The sequence below is a fragment of the Centroberyx affinis genome, unplaced genomic scaffold, assembly GCF_046629955.1.
Source record: "Centroberyx affinis isolate AG114_WGS23_722 - 3 ecotype Tasmania unplaced genomic scaffold, CSIRO-AGI_Caff_v1 ptg003126l_1, whole genome shotgun sequence".
Classification (NCBI taxonomy): domain Eukaryota; kingdom Metazoa; phylum Chordata; class Actinopteri; order Beryciformes; family Berycidae; genus Centroberyx; species Centroberyx affinis.
The window spans coordinates 106040-121831 of NW_027281188.1; the positions used below are offsets into that span (position 1 = coordinate 106040).

The window sequence follows — 15792 nt, forward strand, 5'->3', positions numbered from 1 at the left end:
TCATAGAGGGGATGGTCTTTGTCAAATAGGCCATCCCCCAACCTTTCCTTTTTACTTTATTTTGATTTATGAAAAGATTTTATCGTCTCTGTATCTGAAAAATCGCTCTGAGATTTGGATGTTCATATAGTTATCGTTGTAGTGGGAACACAGACATTCTATTTAATTAGAACGATTTCAATATTTTTATAGTTATAGTTATCTTTATAGTTATCGTTCTAGACGTGAATGGGCCTTTAGAGCTGCTACAGGTTCTCATTTTCCCCCTTTTGAAAATATGCTAGTAGCCTACTATCACTCAACATATATATTGTATGCTTAAGTGTTAGCATGGAGCCTACTATCACTCAGCATAGTGTATGCTTAAGTGTTAGCATGGAGCGTACTATCACTTAACATATATTGTATGCTTAAGTATTAGCATGGAGCCTGCTGTCGCTCAACATAGTGTATGCTAAAGTGTTAGCATGGAGCCTGCTGTCGCTCATCATAGTGTATGCTAAAGTGTTAGCTTGGAGCCTTCTGTCACTCAACATATATTGTATGCTAAAGTGTTAGCATGGAGCTTACTATCACTCAACATAGTGAATGCTAAAGTGTTAGCATGGAGCCTACTATCACTCAACATATATTGTATGCTAAAGTGTTAGCATGGAGCCTACTATCGCTCAACATAGTAAATGGGACAATCTCCCCAAACTTGGTGTATCCTTTTAATGCACATTTTGCACACTGACTCCATACATATTAGTTACGTCTTTTTTTTATCATTTTGGCGTTTGAGAATAAAAGCAATATCTGGATAAAGGAGAGACTCATCAACGAGCAGCCAAGTGCAGATTGAGGTAGGAAACAGAAGCTGGTTGAAAAGATGAAAATACCACGCTTCAGAACACTGCATACTGGCTTAATGGGCACAATAAATGGCCTCTCTCAGACCTCAGCGCTGCATCTGTTGAATGGCTACCACTCTTTAACACTGCTGCTAACAGCTCTTAGTGTGGCTGTGTGTGCTGCCAGTGTAATAGATGTGTGGGAGGTGAAATGGCAGCTGTTAAATGAAGTATCCAGGCATTCGGGGTTTTTGTCGCTCTGAGAGCCAGAAAGTGTCAGACTGAAGGCGGTCGGGCACACACACACACACACACGTGCACACACACACACACACACACACATGCAGTCACACTCCAGACAGTCACGTTCATTGAGCAGCATGCCTGCTTGACACGTGTCATCATTCATGTCCTCATTCAGTATAAAGCATGCAATCATACACATAGACACACACACAGACATACACACACACACACACACACACACACACACACAGAGAGGCTTCAAAGAACTCTGGTTTTGCTAATAAGCACTGCTCTACAGCACCTGGTGGGCTGAATGAGTGATGAGGGGATGAGGGGAGACGGAGAGACGGAGAGGGATGAAGAGATGAATAAATGAAGGGATGGAGGGTTAAAGGGATGGGGAGATGAAGGGAAGGCCAAAGACGGGGAAATATCCAGGTATGTGGTAAATGTTGCCTCATAAGGTCGGTACATGTGTAGGTCTGTGCTATACTGTGAATGTGCACTTGAGTGCCTGTGTGTGTGTGTGTGTGTGTGTGTGTGTACAGCAGGTAAAAGATGTTCTTCTAATTGTCGCGTCACAGTTAGAAGAAAGCCAATGGATTGTGTCTAGATCTGATATAGCTGGATTAGATTTACACCTGACAATACATTTAATTTCAGGTTTGCAGCTTTCAGAAACCCAAAGACTTTTGAAGACCTGTTTAAAGCTACCTGGAATTTAATTTAAGTAAAATTTTCAAAACCAAAATGAAGAAACAAAGCTAGTAAAACCAGTTTATTTCTGCTTGGACATAGCTAAAGGATATTGTACTACTAACCCTGTTCTGTCTTAGTCTAGGAATGCATGCAGCATAAATAAACCTGAAAAAATAGCCTCTTAAGACCTTTCAATACTTTTAAAGGCTTTTCAAGGACCTGCGGATTCCCTGCTTGTCATATTTCCATCCTTCAAAATTGATAGTAAACACCTCGTCTTGCTTGTTCACCATTCACCGCTATCCTGACAATCCATTTTTGACAAGGATGCTGCTATCAGAGCTGCCTGTTAGATTTGCATTGGATCAGCAAAAGTCATTGTATTTCCATTCATGGTGCTGGTGGATGTGGATTATTTGGATTAGGTGTGATATGTGGATTGGAGGCGCATCGCATTTCTGCATTGTTATTGTGTCTCGGAGTGGCTGATCTGATTGTCGGTGAATCTTAGGTGCGATTACACCCGGATTTTATGTTTTTGCTCTATCCAATTACAATCCGATCACCTAGGACGCAGGTTAATGCAGGTGGAAAGGGGCTCAATGAGTCCGGGTCCCAAATGTAAAGGACATATGTGCATATCAAACAGAATTTTGGCCTTGAATTATATCTTACATCTCCTTTATCCTAGCAGCCAAAGATCTTTGGTTGCACAGTTGAGAGCTGGTATTCTTCCTCTGGCCATTTAGGTCGGTCGATTCAAAAATATTCCGGAGGAAAACAGACTGTGTGAGCTGTGTGATTTGGGTGAAGTGGAAAGTGAGTCCCATTTTCTTTTGTACTGTACAAATTATGATGACTTAAGAGAGTTACTGTGACATGAAATCGTTCGACAAAACCCTGAAATATTCTGGTGTTCAGATGAGCAAAAACTGGAATGGCTGTTTCATTTTGATGTGTTTAAGTTTGCTAACTTTATCTCAAAAGCTTGGAAAAGAAGGCAAGATAGATTGTTTGATTAATATTTATTTTGATTTTTCAGTAACACATAGTAAGCTTCTGTCAGTGATTTAGGAGTTCTGCCCTACTCAGTGATGGTCTGAAGATCTGAAGGTGAAAGATGCTTTAGTTTCTTTATTTTCTTTCTCTGTTGTTTGACAATGTATACACTGTACTGGCTTGTTTGAATTTATGGTGTCTTGTAAGCCCATGTGGGCTGGGCATACAATTGTATGCACGACACAATAATAAAATTTCATTTATTCATTCATTGTAAATGGTTTTAATGGTAATAAACATCTCTGCCTACCATGCGTAGTCATTCAACCCTCAAATCTAGAGTATGACATGCTTCAATTGACTTTGCGGTGTTTGTGGTAGAATTTGGGTTTAAGTATGATTTTAGTTTGGTAGAAACATTTCTAACCAAGGCTGTTACTATGCACCATCCAATCAATGTCTCAGTGTACTGTGTTTACAAGCATAGAGTAGTCTGGCTATTGACGAAAACTCTGGTTAAGGTCTGATTTGGGTTAATCTGTTTACATGAACCTTTGATACCCGGTTGTGGAGTCTCCCTGTTATCATGAATAAATCAGTTAACGGAATATTCCGCCTCCCTCTTTGACCGAGCGGTAGCTAAGTGGAAAGAAATGACAATCCCAACGGTAAAAGTAAGTACATCAAAATGTAAAGCTGAGAGGGTCTGACAGATGGTGAAAAGCAAAAGTGAGAGCAATAAGATGTTTCCATGCCACAGTAAACAGTTTAATATGGGAGCAAGCCAGGCATCTTAAGCAGGTTTCTCATAATCGGAGTGCAAGCTTCTTTAACTTTCACCCAGTTATGACGTTTACATGTGTAAACCCAAACCAAAACACATCTTTCTTATTCTAACTCTCCCTCCCGCTGCACTTGCATGATGTATTTTCAGAAGTCTGTGTCAGCAGGTATGGCTGTGCGACATAAAGCGTAGTAAACATGCTGCATCAGTGTCTCCTGGGCACGAAGCAATGTGGTGCAACTTCTAGAATAATGAGTTTCTTGAGGTGGTGAGTAGTTTCCTTATGATCCCAGGTGAAACGTATACTGTCCCAAGAGGGCTTAAAGGAGATGTTCAGTGATTTTGGACCTATATACCATTTGCCTCATACTGTAGTATTTTGACCCACAGACAATATTGGCTCCCAAGTCAGCTGTCGTTTGAAACAATGAGTCCAAAATGAGGTTCGTCAAAAATATCTCTAATCAGGAAATCACAGAACTATTTTTCTCTGCTGCAGCACAGACTGTGGTGGGGTGAAAGTGTGTTACTGGCGGAGTAATCTAGTTTTGGGCGGTCAGGTGAGATTGTAAACAGTAGAGTTTGGTAGAAGACGATCCACTGAGTGGAAATGGTGCGGTGCTGCTGCTTTCCAGGCGAATATAAATACATCAGTCGGTCGCTATATCGTTTTCAAAGACTGGCTTTTTTGGAGATATTTTGACAAACCCCATTTAGACTCATTGTTAGCAACAAGAGGTAACGGAAGCTCTCAGTTTCAACCAACAGCTGACTCTGAAGTTAATATTTTCTGTGGGTCCAAGTACTACAGATATGTAAGAGACAAATTATCCAAAATCCCTTAGATACAGAAGAACATCATCCGCGAATAGGGAAATAACATGGTTTTCTTCACCCACTGTGATCCTGCTTATGTTGGCATTAGTTCTGATGACCTCGGCTCAATGAATAATGTGAACAATAAAGGTGACAGAGGGCACCCTTGTCTGCAACCTCTGCGCACCTCAGACATCAGGCCGTTTGTATTAACTTTGGCTATTGGATCAGAGTAAAGAATTTTAATCATATTAATAAAACTAGAGCCTAAACCAAATTTTTCTAATACAGAGAACAAAAAGGACCATTCCACTCGGTCAAAGGCCTTTTCGGCATCCAGAGAAACTATCAATGCTGGGTTTTTGTGTTAAGATAGTGTATGACATTAAGCGCACAACGTACATTATCTGTGCCATACCTCGATTTCACAAATCCTGCCTGGTCCGGGTTTATAATTTTAGGAAGCACGTTTTCAAGTCTATGAGCCAGTACTTTTGCAACTATTTTGTAGTCCACATTGAGTAGACTGATAGGCCTATACGATGAACAGTCCAAGGGATTTTTTAGGAGTAGGCTAATGGAAGCATATCTCCAAGAGGGTGGAGTATCACCTTTCAAAATATTATTAATAGCGGGCATAAGGATTGGGTGTACATTATCCAAAATCGACTTATCCTTTAAGTCTGCTTTTCAAATCAAAAGAAACAAAACATTAGCCATGCTCCTGTTATATAACTCATCAATGCCAATGCCAAATTACAGACATAGTTTCGTCAGATATTCCGGAATGCAAACATCAATGCACACAAAGCCTGTTAGTTGCTTCCGATACAAACAGTGCTCTCAAATTCAACATGGCATCCAAACATTGCAAGACAACAAGCTGTTGGATGAGGGAGGAAAAGGAGTGTAAGGTATAAGTGTAGGTGGCTTCGTAGGAATTAAATGAGCAAAAGCCTCCTCAAACGCTTCCGTGTTGGCCCATCTTCACTTTCACAGATAAAAAATGAAATTTGCATGCTCATTGACAATCGGGAAGCAGCACGCCCGGTCTCCACATCGTCTGCAAATGAGTTGAAACGCGGAGGAGTCTCTTCGCACGGGACCGGAATTATCAATGGAAAAACAGGAGGTAATTGGGGTCGAAATTGGTCGAGGGGGAAAATCACCGACACGGTCGCTCCAGACGGGATTAAAATTAGCAAATAGCTTGAGTAATAATTACAATTACAATGCCTACCCTGGAGAAACTAATCCCATCTGAATGGGCTTTGGAAAGGTTGTTGGTAAAGGTGAAAATAAGAAGTCAAAAATCCTAAAAAAAAACATTAGCCTCTATGTCTACTAACCAAATGGGAATGCGCTGGTTCTGTTCTGTTCACCAGCTTTAAGAACAACCAAACAAACTATGTTCAATAATTCTGTTTGACACGGTTATGTGTGTGTGTGTGTGTGTGTGTGTGTGTGTGTGTGTGTGTGTGTGCGTGCATGCTGTAGCCAGTCTTCTGACAGGCTGTCAGAATAGCGGAATAGATAAAAGGGAGATGCTCTGGCACCTACTCCTCCTCCTTGCAGGGACAATCCGTGTGTATGTGTGTGTGTGTGTGAATGAGAAGATCAGCAGACCTCTCCAACTCTCTCTAACCGCTAATCTCTCTGAATCTCTATCTCGCCCTTCCTCCCACTTTCCTCTCTCTCTCTCTCTCGCTCTCTCTCTGTCTGCCTCCCTTGCCCTCTGTTCCTTCCTTCCCTGCCTGTCTGTTGCGTCTACCTGAAGCTGAAGTTAGTTTTAGTGAGTTGGGTGAAGACCACCGAGCAAACTGAACTGCAGAGGAGGAGGAGGATGAAGAGGAGGAGGAGGAAGATGGGATGAGGCTGGGGGTGAACAAGTAGCAGAGGGAGGCAGCCAAGAGAAACTCAATGACTGAGGGAAAAATCCACTACCAGATACTGAGTTAGGTAGCTATATGATGTTAGAGCAGTTATTTTGTGAAGAAGTGATGTTATTGACTTTTTTGGTGTACCTACACCTCAGCCTGCCTTAGTGATTTCCTACATTTCCCAGAATGCCTTTCAACAACCCCCAGAGAAGGGCCGTGGACTTATTGCATTCAGCTGTGGGTTATAAGTGTAGGTGTAGAGAGCAATAATATAGTTTCGCCGCTTAATAAAAAGACAACATGGCTTGCGGCTGCATTGCATTCTGGTCAATTGGGGTTACTGTCAGTGGAGAAATTGCTCTCTCCGAAAAGGCTGAAACTTTTTCTGCTATTAAACTCCATTGCAGCTGTGCTGGAAATATCTTCATGTGACATCACGGCATCTACGTTTGACCAGTTTTCTAAGGGAATAAGAAAAATACACCACCAAACAACAAAATGGGCCCAGAAATGCAAGAAACATCACAAATATCTTTTTTTTTTAACAGTGTTTAAGTGTTTTAGGGTAGTTTTCCTTTAAAGGTGCTATGTATGGCATTTTTAAATGTCAATATATCATTGTCAAATTAAGTGATACTTTGGAATAATTACTGCAAACAAATGAGACAATGGTGAAAGCTTTAGCTCTGTTTGCTCTGGAAGAACAGCGCCCTCTTCCTGTTTTGTGCCGTAAAGCAATCCAGCAGATTTCCTGCCAAATCTGACCAGGTGGCTCACAATGTAAAATGCAGCGTAGAGGCCATGGTCTTGTTTGCTTCTGGTTTTATACTGATATCTCAAAATTAATGTGGTAATGATTTACTGATGTTAAAGGTCCCAAATTCTCCACTTTCCAGTGTTTTATTTTCTATCTTGAGGTCCATTCAAAGCTGTGTGTGTGGTGTCATGTACCAAAAACACTCTCAATCCATTTATGTTTTACATTTTCCAGCATCTCTCTGAGCCTTACCAAGAACAGGCTGTTTCTGTCGCTGTGTCTTTAAGGCTCATTAATATTAACGACCCCTCTGTTCCGATTGGCTAACCGTTTCGAGAGTGAAACGTGAGACTCCGCGGCCCGGCAGCTACAGGTGGGGAAAACTCTCCGGTTAATAAACAATGACAACCGCTCAACCGCTTTGAAAAAAACACTTTGTTAGTCTATTATTTCTTACAAAAATGATAATGAGCGAACCTTTGTGACGCCACAAAGTTACGGAAGTCCAAACGGCTCGTTTAGAGGCTTGCTTTTCTAATATGGATTGTGTGGATTTAGTTGGCGACCGTGCGTTTTGATACTTTCACCATGTTTAGATAGACCATCCAACTCCTTTATCATCACAGAGGCAAAGGAAATCCCATTTTCCACGATATGGGACCTTTAAAATGCAACACGTAGCACCTTTAAGCAACTTATTCGCTGGACCCATAAATCAATACTGGGAAAACGCTACATGACTAAACAGACAGTGAAAACATTGGGCATCACAGACATTAGTGAAATGATGGTGACGGTCCAGACTAGATCAGAAGGCAAGAGATTAAAGTCCTGAAGCCTCGCACTACAAGATCATCTGTACGACCGACCCAAACTAGCATGGCGCTGTATGCGCTTTAGTCTGTTGATCCGCTGAAACTCGTTTGGTAATCCTCAGAGCTTTGATTACACTATCACTGACAGGCCATCTGCTTTCACTGTGAAAAAGGGATTAAAAGCAGCCTCCCCGATTCATACCGCTCACCAACCGCAATGTATGTACCACAACCACCAAATGAATGGAGGCTCTCCGGAGAATACGCTCTGTGTAGAAAGGCAGAGGAAGGTGAATGAAAGCTAATTAAGAGGAGACAGAGAGGGGAGAGAGAGACAGACGGAAAGAGAGCTCTGTAGCAGCGGCGGTACTTGCTATTTCTACAGTATGTGGACCTCTACTTTTAAGATCACCACTCCGAGATTCATTAGGCAGCTAATTGAAGCTGACCAGAGCCCGCTCAGTCTGTCAGCGTGGCAGACTCGGACGATTTAAGGAGAGGCATTCCGAAATCCATCTTTTAAGCCATCATCTTTAGCCGTGAAAGCAGGCGTTGTCACAGGAAAACGAGAGCTTTCTGCACCGCCACAGAATCGCTCCTAATGATGTCTCCTAATGATTGAGAAAACACGAACGCTGTTACTAAGCAGCTGCTGGTGAGGTAACTCGCAATTCCGGGTCCATTTTGTTGCCTGGTGGTGTATTTTCCTTATTCCCGTGGATGGGTAACTGGCCGAACGTCACATCCAGATATTTTCCAGCAGAGTTTGATAGCAGAAAGGTGTCAGTCCCTCAGAATCGAAGAGCGAGGGCTTCTTTCCAGAGCCGCCGTTTTGCACCGAGAGACGTTCAACAATCATACAGGGAGAGATCCATCGTAGAAGAGGAGAGAGACCAATTTCTCCTCTGACAGTAGCCCCAATAGACCACAATGCAATGCTGCCACAGAACATGTTGAGTTGAGTTCTAGCTAGAGATGTTCCGATACCGTTTTTTCCTTCCCCATACCGATTCCGATACCTGAACTTGCCTATGGGCCGATACCGAGTACCGATCCGATACCAGTGCGTTAAAAAAATATATATATATTATTTGTTATTTTTTAACAGCTGTATACTACTAACCCTGTATGGGTGTGATATAATTGCTATCATTGTTGTATGGCCTGGCTCAGGTTAAAGCCTTTGTAAAACATGAACAAATAACATACAGAGAATGAATGCCATAGAACTTTATTATCTAGTTTGACAGTCAGTCATAACTGAAAAAGAACATAAATAAATAAATCTATGAATAAATAACAGTTCCTTTAAAAAACTGTTAAAGTGCAGCCACAATTTAGTAAAATAAAATACATTTAAAATTTTAAATAGAACAGTAACAGTATATTTAGTATATAAGTATAGATTTCCGGGAAAAAGGACGTTTTATCCGGGTGAAACTACTTTAAAGTTGTACTTTTTTCGGGGCTAATAAATACTGATACCGATGTTCCGATACTGATACTGGTATCAGTATCGGAACAACTCTAGTTCTAGCTATATTTACATGCCCATACACCCACCTTTGATTGAAAGCAACAAGTTCACTCTGCACTGTGGGAAATGTAGGAAATCACTATTTCCAACACTTCTTACAGGTGTTGAGAGGATGAAGAGAGTCAATGGCAACGTTCCGAGAGTGTCAAAGGGCTTATACTTTCAGAAGTGGATGAATAAACTATCTGTAGTGTGGACCCATATAGACGCTATTCAAGTGTCGAGATGAACTCTAATGGAGTAATTTCGAGGCTGACGACTTTTCTGCGTGGCAGGTACATCGGTTCAGACCTCTGAAAAGTCAATTCTTTCATTCTTCGGGGGGGTTTTGGAGTAACAACACTTCAAAAAGGTCCGCGGAAGAATCGGAGACTTTGAGCTGGTGGCTTTAACAGTGGATTGAGCTGAGGAGTTGCAAAGCCCTCTAAGGATAATGCTCTCCGTCATGGTCAATATTATGAGCGGTATGAACTGTGTGTGTGTGTGTGTGTGTGTGTGTGTGTGAGAGTGTGTGTGTTTTAGTGAGTGTGGGAAATGGAAACAGACTCCCATTTCTCAATTTCATGCCCTGTTCTTGGCATAGAAGAAAAACAAAGCAGTCTCTCTCTCTCTCTCTCTCTCTCTCTCTCTCTCTCTCTCCTTACCTGAGGGTTTCGGTCCATTTGAGCTCCAGCTCCAGAGCCATCTTGTCCATCTTGAGTTTCTCCTCCTCTTTGGTGGAGATGAGTTTGGCTTCATGCTGACGCTTCTGGGCCTCCATCTCTCCCTGAGAGGGAGCGAGAGAGAGAGAGAGAGAGAGAGGGAGAGAGAGAGAGAGAGAGAGAGAGAGAGAGAATCTGACAGTGAATACATTAAAAGAAAAAAACTTGGTGCCAGAGACTTTAGTTCTGTCAATGTGGCAATTCCTACAAATCACAGATAGGTCATACATTACTTAATATTACTTAATAACTGAAGCTGCTGATTACCAAAATCTTGTGCTCATATTCAATTTATTTAAATTTGACAACTTTTATGGCCAAAAATGCAAGTAATCAGTGTTTCCACTCAGAATTTTATTCTTGTCAGGGTGGAAAAACCTCTAAAAAAAAACATTTCGACCATGGAACAATACAATTTTTCACTGAAACTCAGGATAATAACACACACACACACACACACACACACACACACACACACACACACACACACACACACACACACACAGAGTTTTCCCTCCTGACTTCCAGAGAGCTGATTCATTATGCAAAACGCAGAGTGCGAGAGGCAGCGAGAGGCGAGAGAAAGGGCGAGAGGAGGAGGAGAAGAAAGAGAGAGAGAGAGAGACATAGAAAAGGTCAAGGGCACGGCTAGCCTGGAAGTGCCAGACTGTAATGAAGTGGACTGCCGACCGGGTTGGTTTCTGTCAGTGCTTTAAAGACACTCACTGGCATATTAGACTGGCTGGGAATAGACTTACATCATCAAAGAATATACTGTATAAGAGAAGAGAAGACAAGATGAGATAGGATAAGATGACTCTGTGGGGAAATTGATAGGACAGGATAGAATGAAATATAGAATATAAATGAAAATGGTAACACTTTACAGTAAGGGTACATTAATTAAGGGTTAGTTAATGCTTAATAAGCAGAAGAAGAGGAGAGAGACCAATTTCTCCTCTGACAGTAGCCCCAATAGACCACAATGCAATGCTGCCACAGAACATGTTGAGTTGAGTTCTAGCTAGAGATGTTCCGATACCGTGTTTTCCTTCCCGATACCGATTCAGATACCTGAACTTGCCTATGGGCCGATACCGAGTACCGATCCGATACCAGTGCGTAAAAAAAATATATATATATTATTTGTTATTTTTTAACAGCTGCATACTACTAACCCTGTGTGGATGTGATATGATTGCTATCATTGTTGTATGGCCTGGCTCAGGTTAAACCCTTTGTAAAACATGAACAAATACATACAGAGAATGAATGCCATAGAACTTTATTATCTAGTTTGACAGTCAGTCATAACAGAAAAAGAACATAAATAAATAAATCTATGAATAAATAACAATTCCTTTAAAAAAGTTAGTTAATGCTCAGCCACAATTTAGTAAAATAAATTGTTAAGGGTTAGGGTTAGGGTTAGGGTTAGGGTTAAAGCATTAAGTTAGTTAATGCTTAATAAGCATTAACTAACGGTGTCTGGTACTCATTTACTAATGGTGTTCATGTTAACTAAGGTATTAATTTATACATTGTATAACAGCCATCTTTATAAACTATTAAATAATGTATAAATTAATACCTTAGTTAACATGAACACCATTAGTAAATTATTACCAGACACATTAGTTAACTGTTAATTAAGGGTTAGTTAATTATTATTATTATTATTATTATCATTTTTAGATATATTTAGATTTAGATAATTTAGTTTAAGACTTTTCCTCTTTTTTTAATACACTGGGATAGCAGCAGAACATAGACAAAGAAAAATGAAAATATGTACAATATGAAAATATACAAAATTATACAAATATACAAATTTATAACTATGCATACTGTACATAATATGCAACATACATTCACAAGTTAGAGTTATAGCTGAACACTATCACACTACATCACTCATCTAGCTGAACACTATCAAACATCACTCCTCTATAGCTGAACACTATCAAACTACTTCACTCTTCTAGCTGAACACTGTCACACTGCATCACTCCTCTATAGCTGAACACTATCACACTGCATCACTCCTCTATAGCTGAACACTATCACACTGCATCACTCCTCTATAGCTGAACACTATCAAACTACATCACTCCTCTATAGCTGAACACTATCACACTGCATCACTCCTCTATAGCTGAACACTATCAAACTACATCACTCCTCTATAGCTGAACACTTTCACACATCACTCTATAGCTAAACACTCTCACACTGCATCACTCCTCTATAGCTAAACACTATCAAACATCACTCTATAGCAGAACACTATCGAATCAAGGCAACTTTAAACCTCTTGCTATACATTTTCACATCTTATGGAAAAACTCTTTCTCTTTCAACTCCTTCAAACTTATTGAGAGAATATATTAAAATGCATATGCTGGTACGGCGGGTCCATGTTCCAGACCAGAATAATTATCAAAATGTCACTTCAGTTCAGCCAATGAACTGTGTCGTGGCAGCAGCAGCAGCAGCAGCAGAATGTCATACAGTTCAGGGAGTTCTACACTGAATGTACAAAATATTAGGGACACTCCAATAGGGCCAATATTGTCCTTATATTAAAATGGGATCTGGTCCAGTCAGTGTGGTCCTCCTCTGATATGATGGATATGATGCAGTTTGATTGATTCCATATTTATTGTAGAATTGGTCAATAGCACACTGGTTGTCTATGGGAAGCCTTTAATCTGAACTGATTCTAATGGATATTTTGATCAGATTCCACACAAATATGCATGAATATTTTATTATTATATACTTGGAATACTTCGATTTCATTGAATATCACCTGAATCTAGATACTGTGCCTCATACCTATTCTAGGTAATCAAGAGGGTGGGAGGGTGGGGGGGTAGGGACGTCTCACTTTATTACTGTCACTATTATCACTTTTTATTTTTATATGATACTACATTGATGTATATTTTGTAACAATGTGGAATATGCCTGCCCAACCCTGGGAACTTTTGTTGAAAATCTCAATAAAAAGATTTTGAAAAGAAAAGAATATCTTCAATCCAAAAATCACAGTAATGGTACATCCAGCTGATACAGTATATGACTAATGATGATGCTTTGAGCTGGGGGAATCACTTCTAAGAGCATTTGTGTGTATGTGTGTGTGTGTGTGTGTGTGTGTGTGTGTGTGTGTGTGTGTGTGTGTGTGTGTGTGTGTGTGCGCGCATGCGGGCTGACCTGCAGTGCGGTCAGCAGGTTGCTGGTCTCTCTCAGTCTGGCCCTGGTAGCGTCGAGCTCCTCCAGCAGCTTGTCCTGCGCCTCCTTCAGCGTGGAGATCTGTCCCTCGGCGGCACCGATACCCTGCTCCCCCTGGCGCACCTCCTCCTGCAGCCGACACAACTGAGGGAGAAAGTAAAAGAGGGGAGTTTAAACTAACTTTATCCAAAAACCGAGAATCTGGTCTGCCGCACTTTGTAGCTCGGTATGGCAGCGACCTTGAAAACTACATCAGCATTTTAAGCTCAGCGAGGTGGAATTTCCATCAAAAATGCATTCAATAACTACTTTTATTCCTGAATTTTAAATGAGCCAAGCCCATATACTTTTGGCCGACGTGGCAACATAGTTTTGCAAAGCATACTTCAGATATCCATATACCTCAATGTATAAAGTGCCTTACGACTTAAGACAAATCTGCGCTACATTTTGGATGCAGGAACACAGAAACAGTGGACAGATGCGAAGCTGTGGGAGCGGGTTTATACAAAGCAAACCCTTGTTTTCCAAGCAAAATGAAAACTGACTGGACAGGGATCGTAATGCCCTTTGAGCTTGACATTTATAGCCATGCCCTATGGAGCTAGACTGGACCAGACTGGCCCAGACTGGACCAGACTGGACGAGGGGCTTATGTGCTATTTTTTTTTGTAAATTTAGTCTTAAGGAAAATGTTAAGAAAAGACAAAATTCATCTGGTAAATACCACTAGAAAATACTGTTCACCTCAGATTTCGGGTCATAAATACTACTTGGAAACTCCTGCTTGGGTTTAGTGATGGATTCTGATTTCATCAACTTCCTGAATTTTTAAATCACCAACAAGAAAATACCCAGAATCAAGTGTAGTGAATTGTAGTGAATTCCTTTCAAATATAACAAACAAAACAAACACTTTCCATCACAGAAGTACATGTATGATCACAGTTTTTTTTGTTTTGTTTTGTGGTTGTCATTACAATGTTTAGTTTGTAAAACTTGAACTAAAATGTATCCCTCACTAGTGCAAGTGTGTTAAGTGTGAAAAAGCTGATCAGAAGCAACCAAAGACTATTTCAATCAGGACATCAGCTTCAAATCATTTTAAATGCTTTGTCCCATATGACATCAATGCAGCATACGCCAGGCTCAAATTTGAGCCAAGTTCTGAACGTCCTCCTACCTCCTCATTGGCTGCATTGAGTTTGGAGGTCAGCTCCTCCCTCAGCTCGTCCAATTGCTGCCTGAGGAGTGTCTTCTGCTCCTCCAACGAGAGGCGCTCCCTCTCAAACTGCTGCTGCAGCTCCTGCGGGGACGAATCAGAAATACACATCTGTTAAAACAAGTATCCAATAAAAGCATTCAACAAGCCTTTCGTGGAGGATTCAGTGTGCTTGGAGCAGTAATCCACAGTTGAAATGGTTCTGAATGAGCAGTTCAAGTCTCAAGATGACTTTCTAACAATGGAGTGTACGTTTTATTAGCAGCAAAGTACATTAAGCACCTTAACAGTCGCTAACTGTAACCCTAACCCAAACACAACCTTAGGCAGCACTTCAACCACTCTAATATGTTAACAAGCATGTTGGTTTATGCTTGTAAAAACTGACTTCAAATCAAGTCATGTCATTGCCAAGTCAAGCGATGTCATGACAGTCAAGTTAATTCATGTCAAGTCATGAAAGTCAAGTCAGTTCATGTTAAGTCAATTCTTGTTAAGTCAAGTCAATTCTTGTTAAGTCAAGTCATGAAAGTCAAGTCATGAAAGTCAAGTCAATTCATGTCAGTTCATGTCAAGTCACACCATGAAACTCAAGTCAATTTATGTAAACTAAAGTCATGTCATGAAAGTCAAGTCAATTGATGTCAAGTCAACTCATGTCATGTAAATTCCTGTCAAGTCATGTCAAAGTCAAGTCAAGTCAAAGTCAAGTCAAGTCAAAGTCAAGTCAATCCATGTTAAGTCAAGTCAAATCAATTTATGTCAAGTCATGAAAGTCAAGTCAATTCATGTCGATTCATGTCAATATCAAGTCAAGTCAAGTCAAGTCATGAAAGTCAAGTCAATTCATCCCAATTCATGTCAAGTCAATTTGTGTCAAAGTCAATCCATGTCATGTCATATCATATCATGTCAGGTTTATTTATAAAGCATATCTAATACAACCATCATCAGCGCTGTACAAAAGATAAAAATAGGACATGACTTATTTTTACGAAGAAAATCCCTTGTTGAACTCAATTTACAGTCCAACCCAATGATAACCTGACTCACAAAGCACTGTTAAAAATAGTGTGTGTGTTGTCTTGCAAACAAAACTGTAATCCCTCATATATTTCTTCAGTTGTGGCGCAGATCCAGAGCCCGACTCCCTCTCCTTTGTTTGACTTCACATTCATCCCTCTGTGCAAATTTCTAAAAATACATCAGACAATTCTATTGTCCTTGACAGAGAAGAGAGTGCTCTAGCATTGTTATCATAGTGAA

The 15792-nt window shown here is 40.5% G+C and overlaps 1 protein-coding gene across 1 annotated transcript in view; it reads right to left on the bottom strand.

Moving 5' to 3' along the window:
* Positions 1-14610, bottom strand: part of LOC139659498 (protein FAM184A-like) — a gene marked incomplete at its 5' end in the record, with an annotated part of 86044 nt that extends 71434 nt beyond the window's left edge. Inside the window, 3 exons of the mRNA XM_071537792.1 lie at positions 10011-10132; positions 13287-13448; positions 14488-14610. Coding sequence (XP_071393893.1) covers positions 10011-10132; positions 13287-13448; positions 14488-14610 — 407 coding nt within the window. The remainder of the gene's footprint in view (positions 1-10010; positions 10133-13286; positions 13449-14487) is intronic.
* Positions 14611-15792: the final 1182 nt, after the last annotated feature.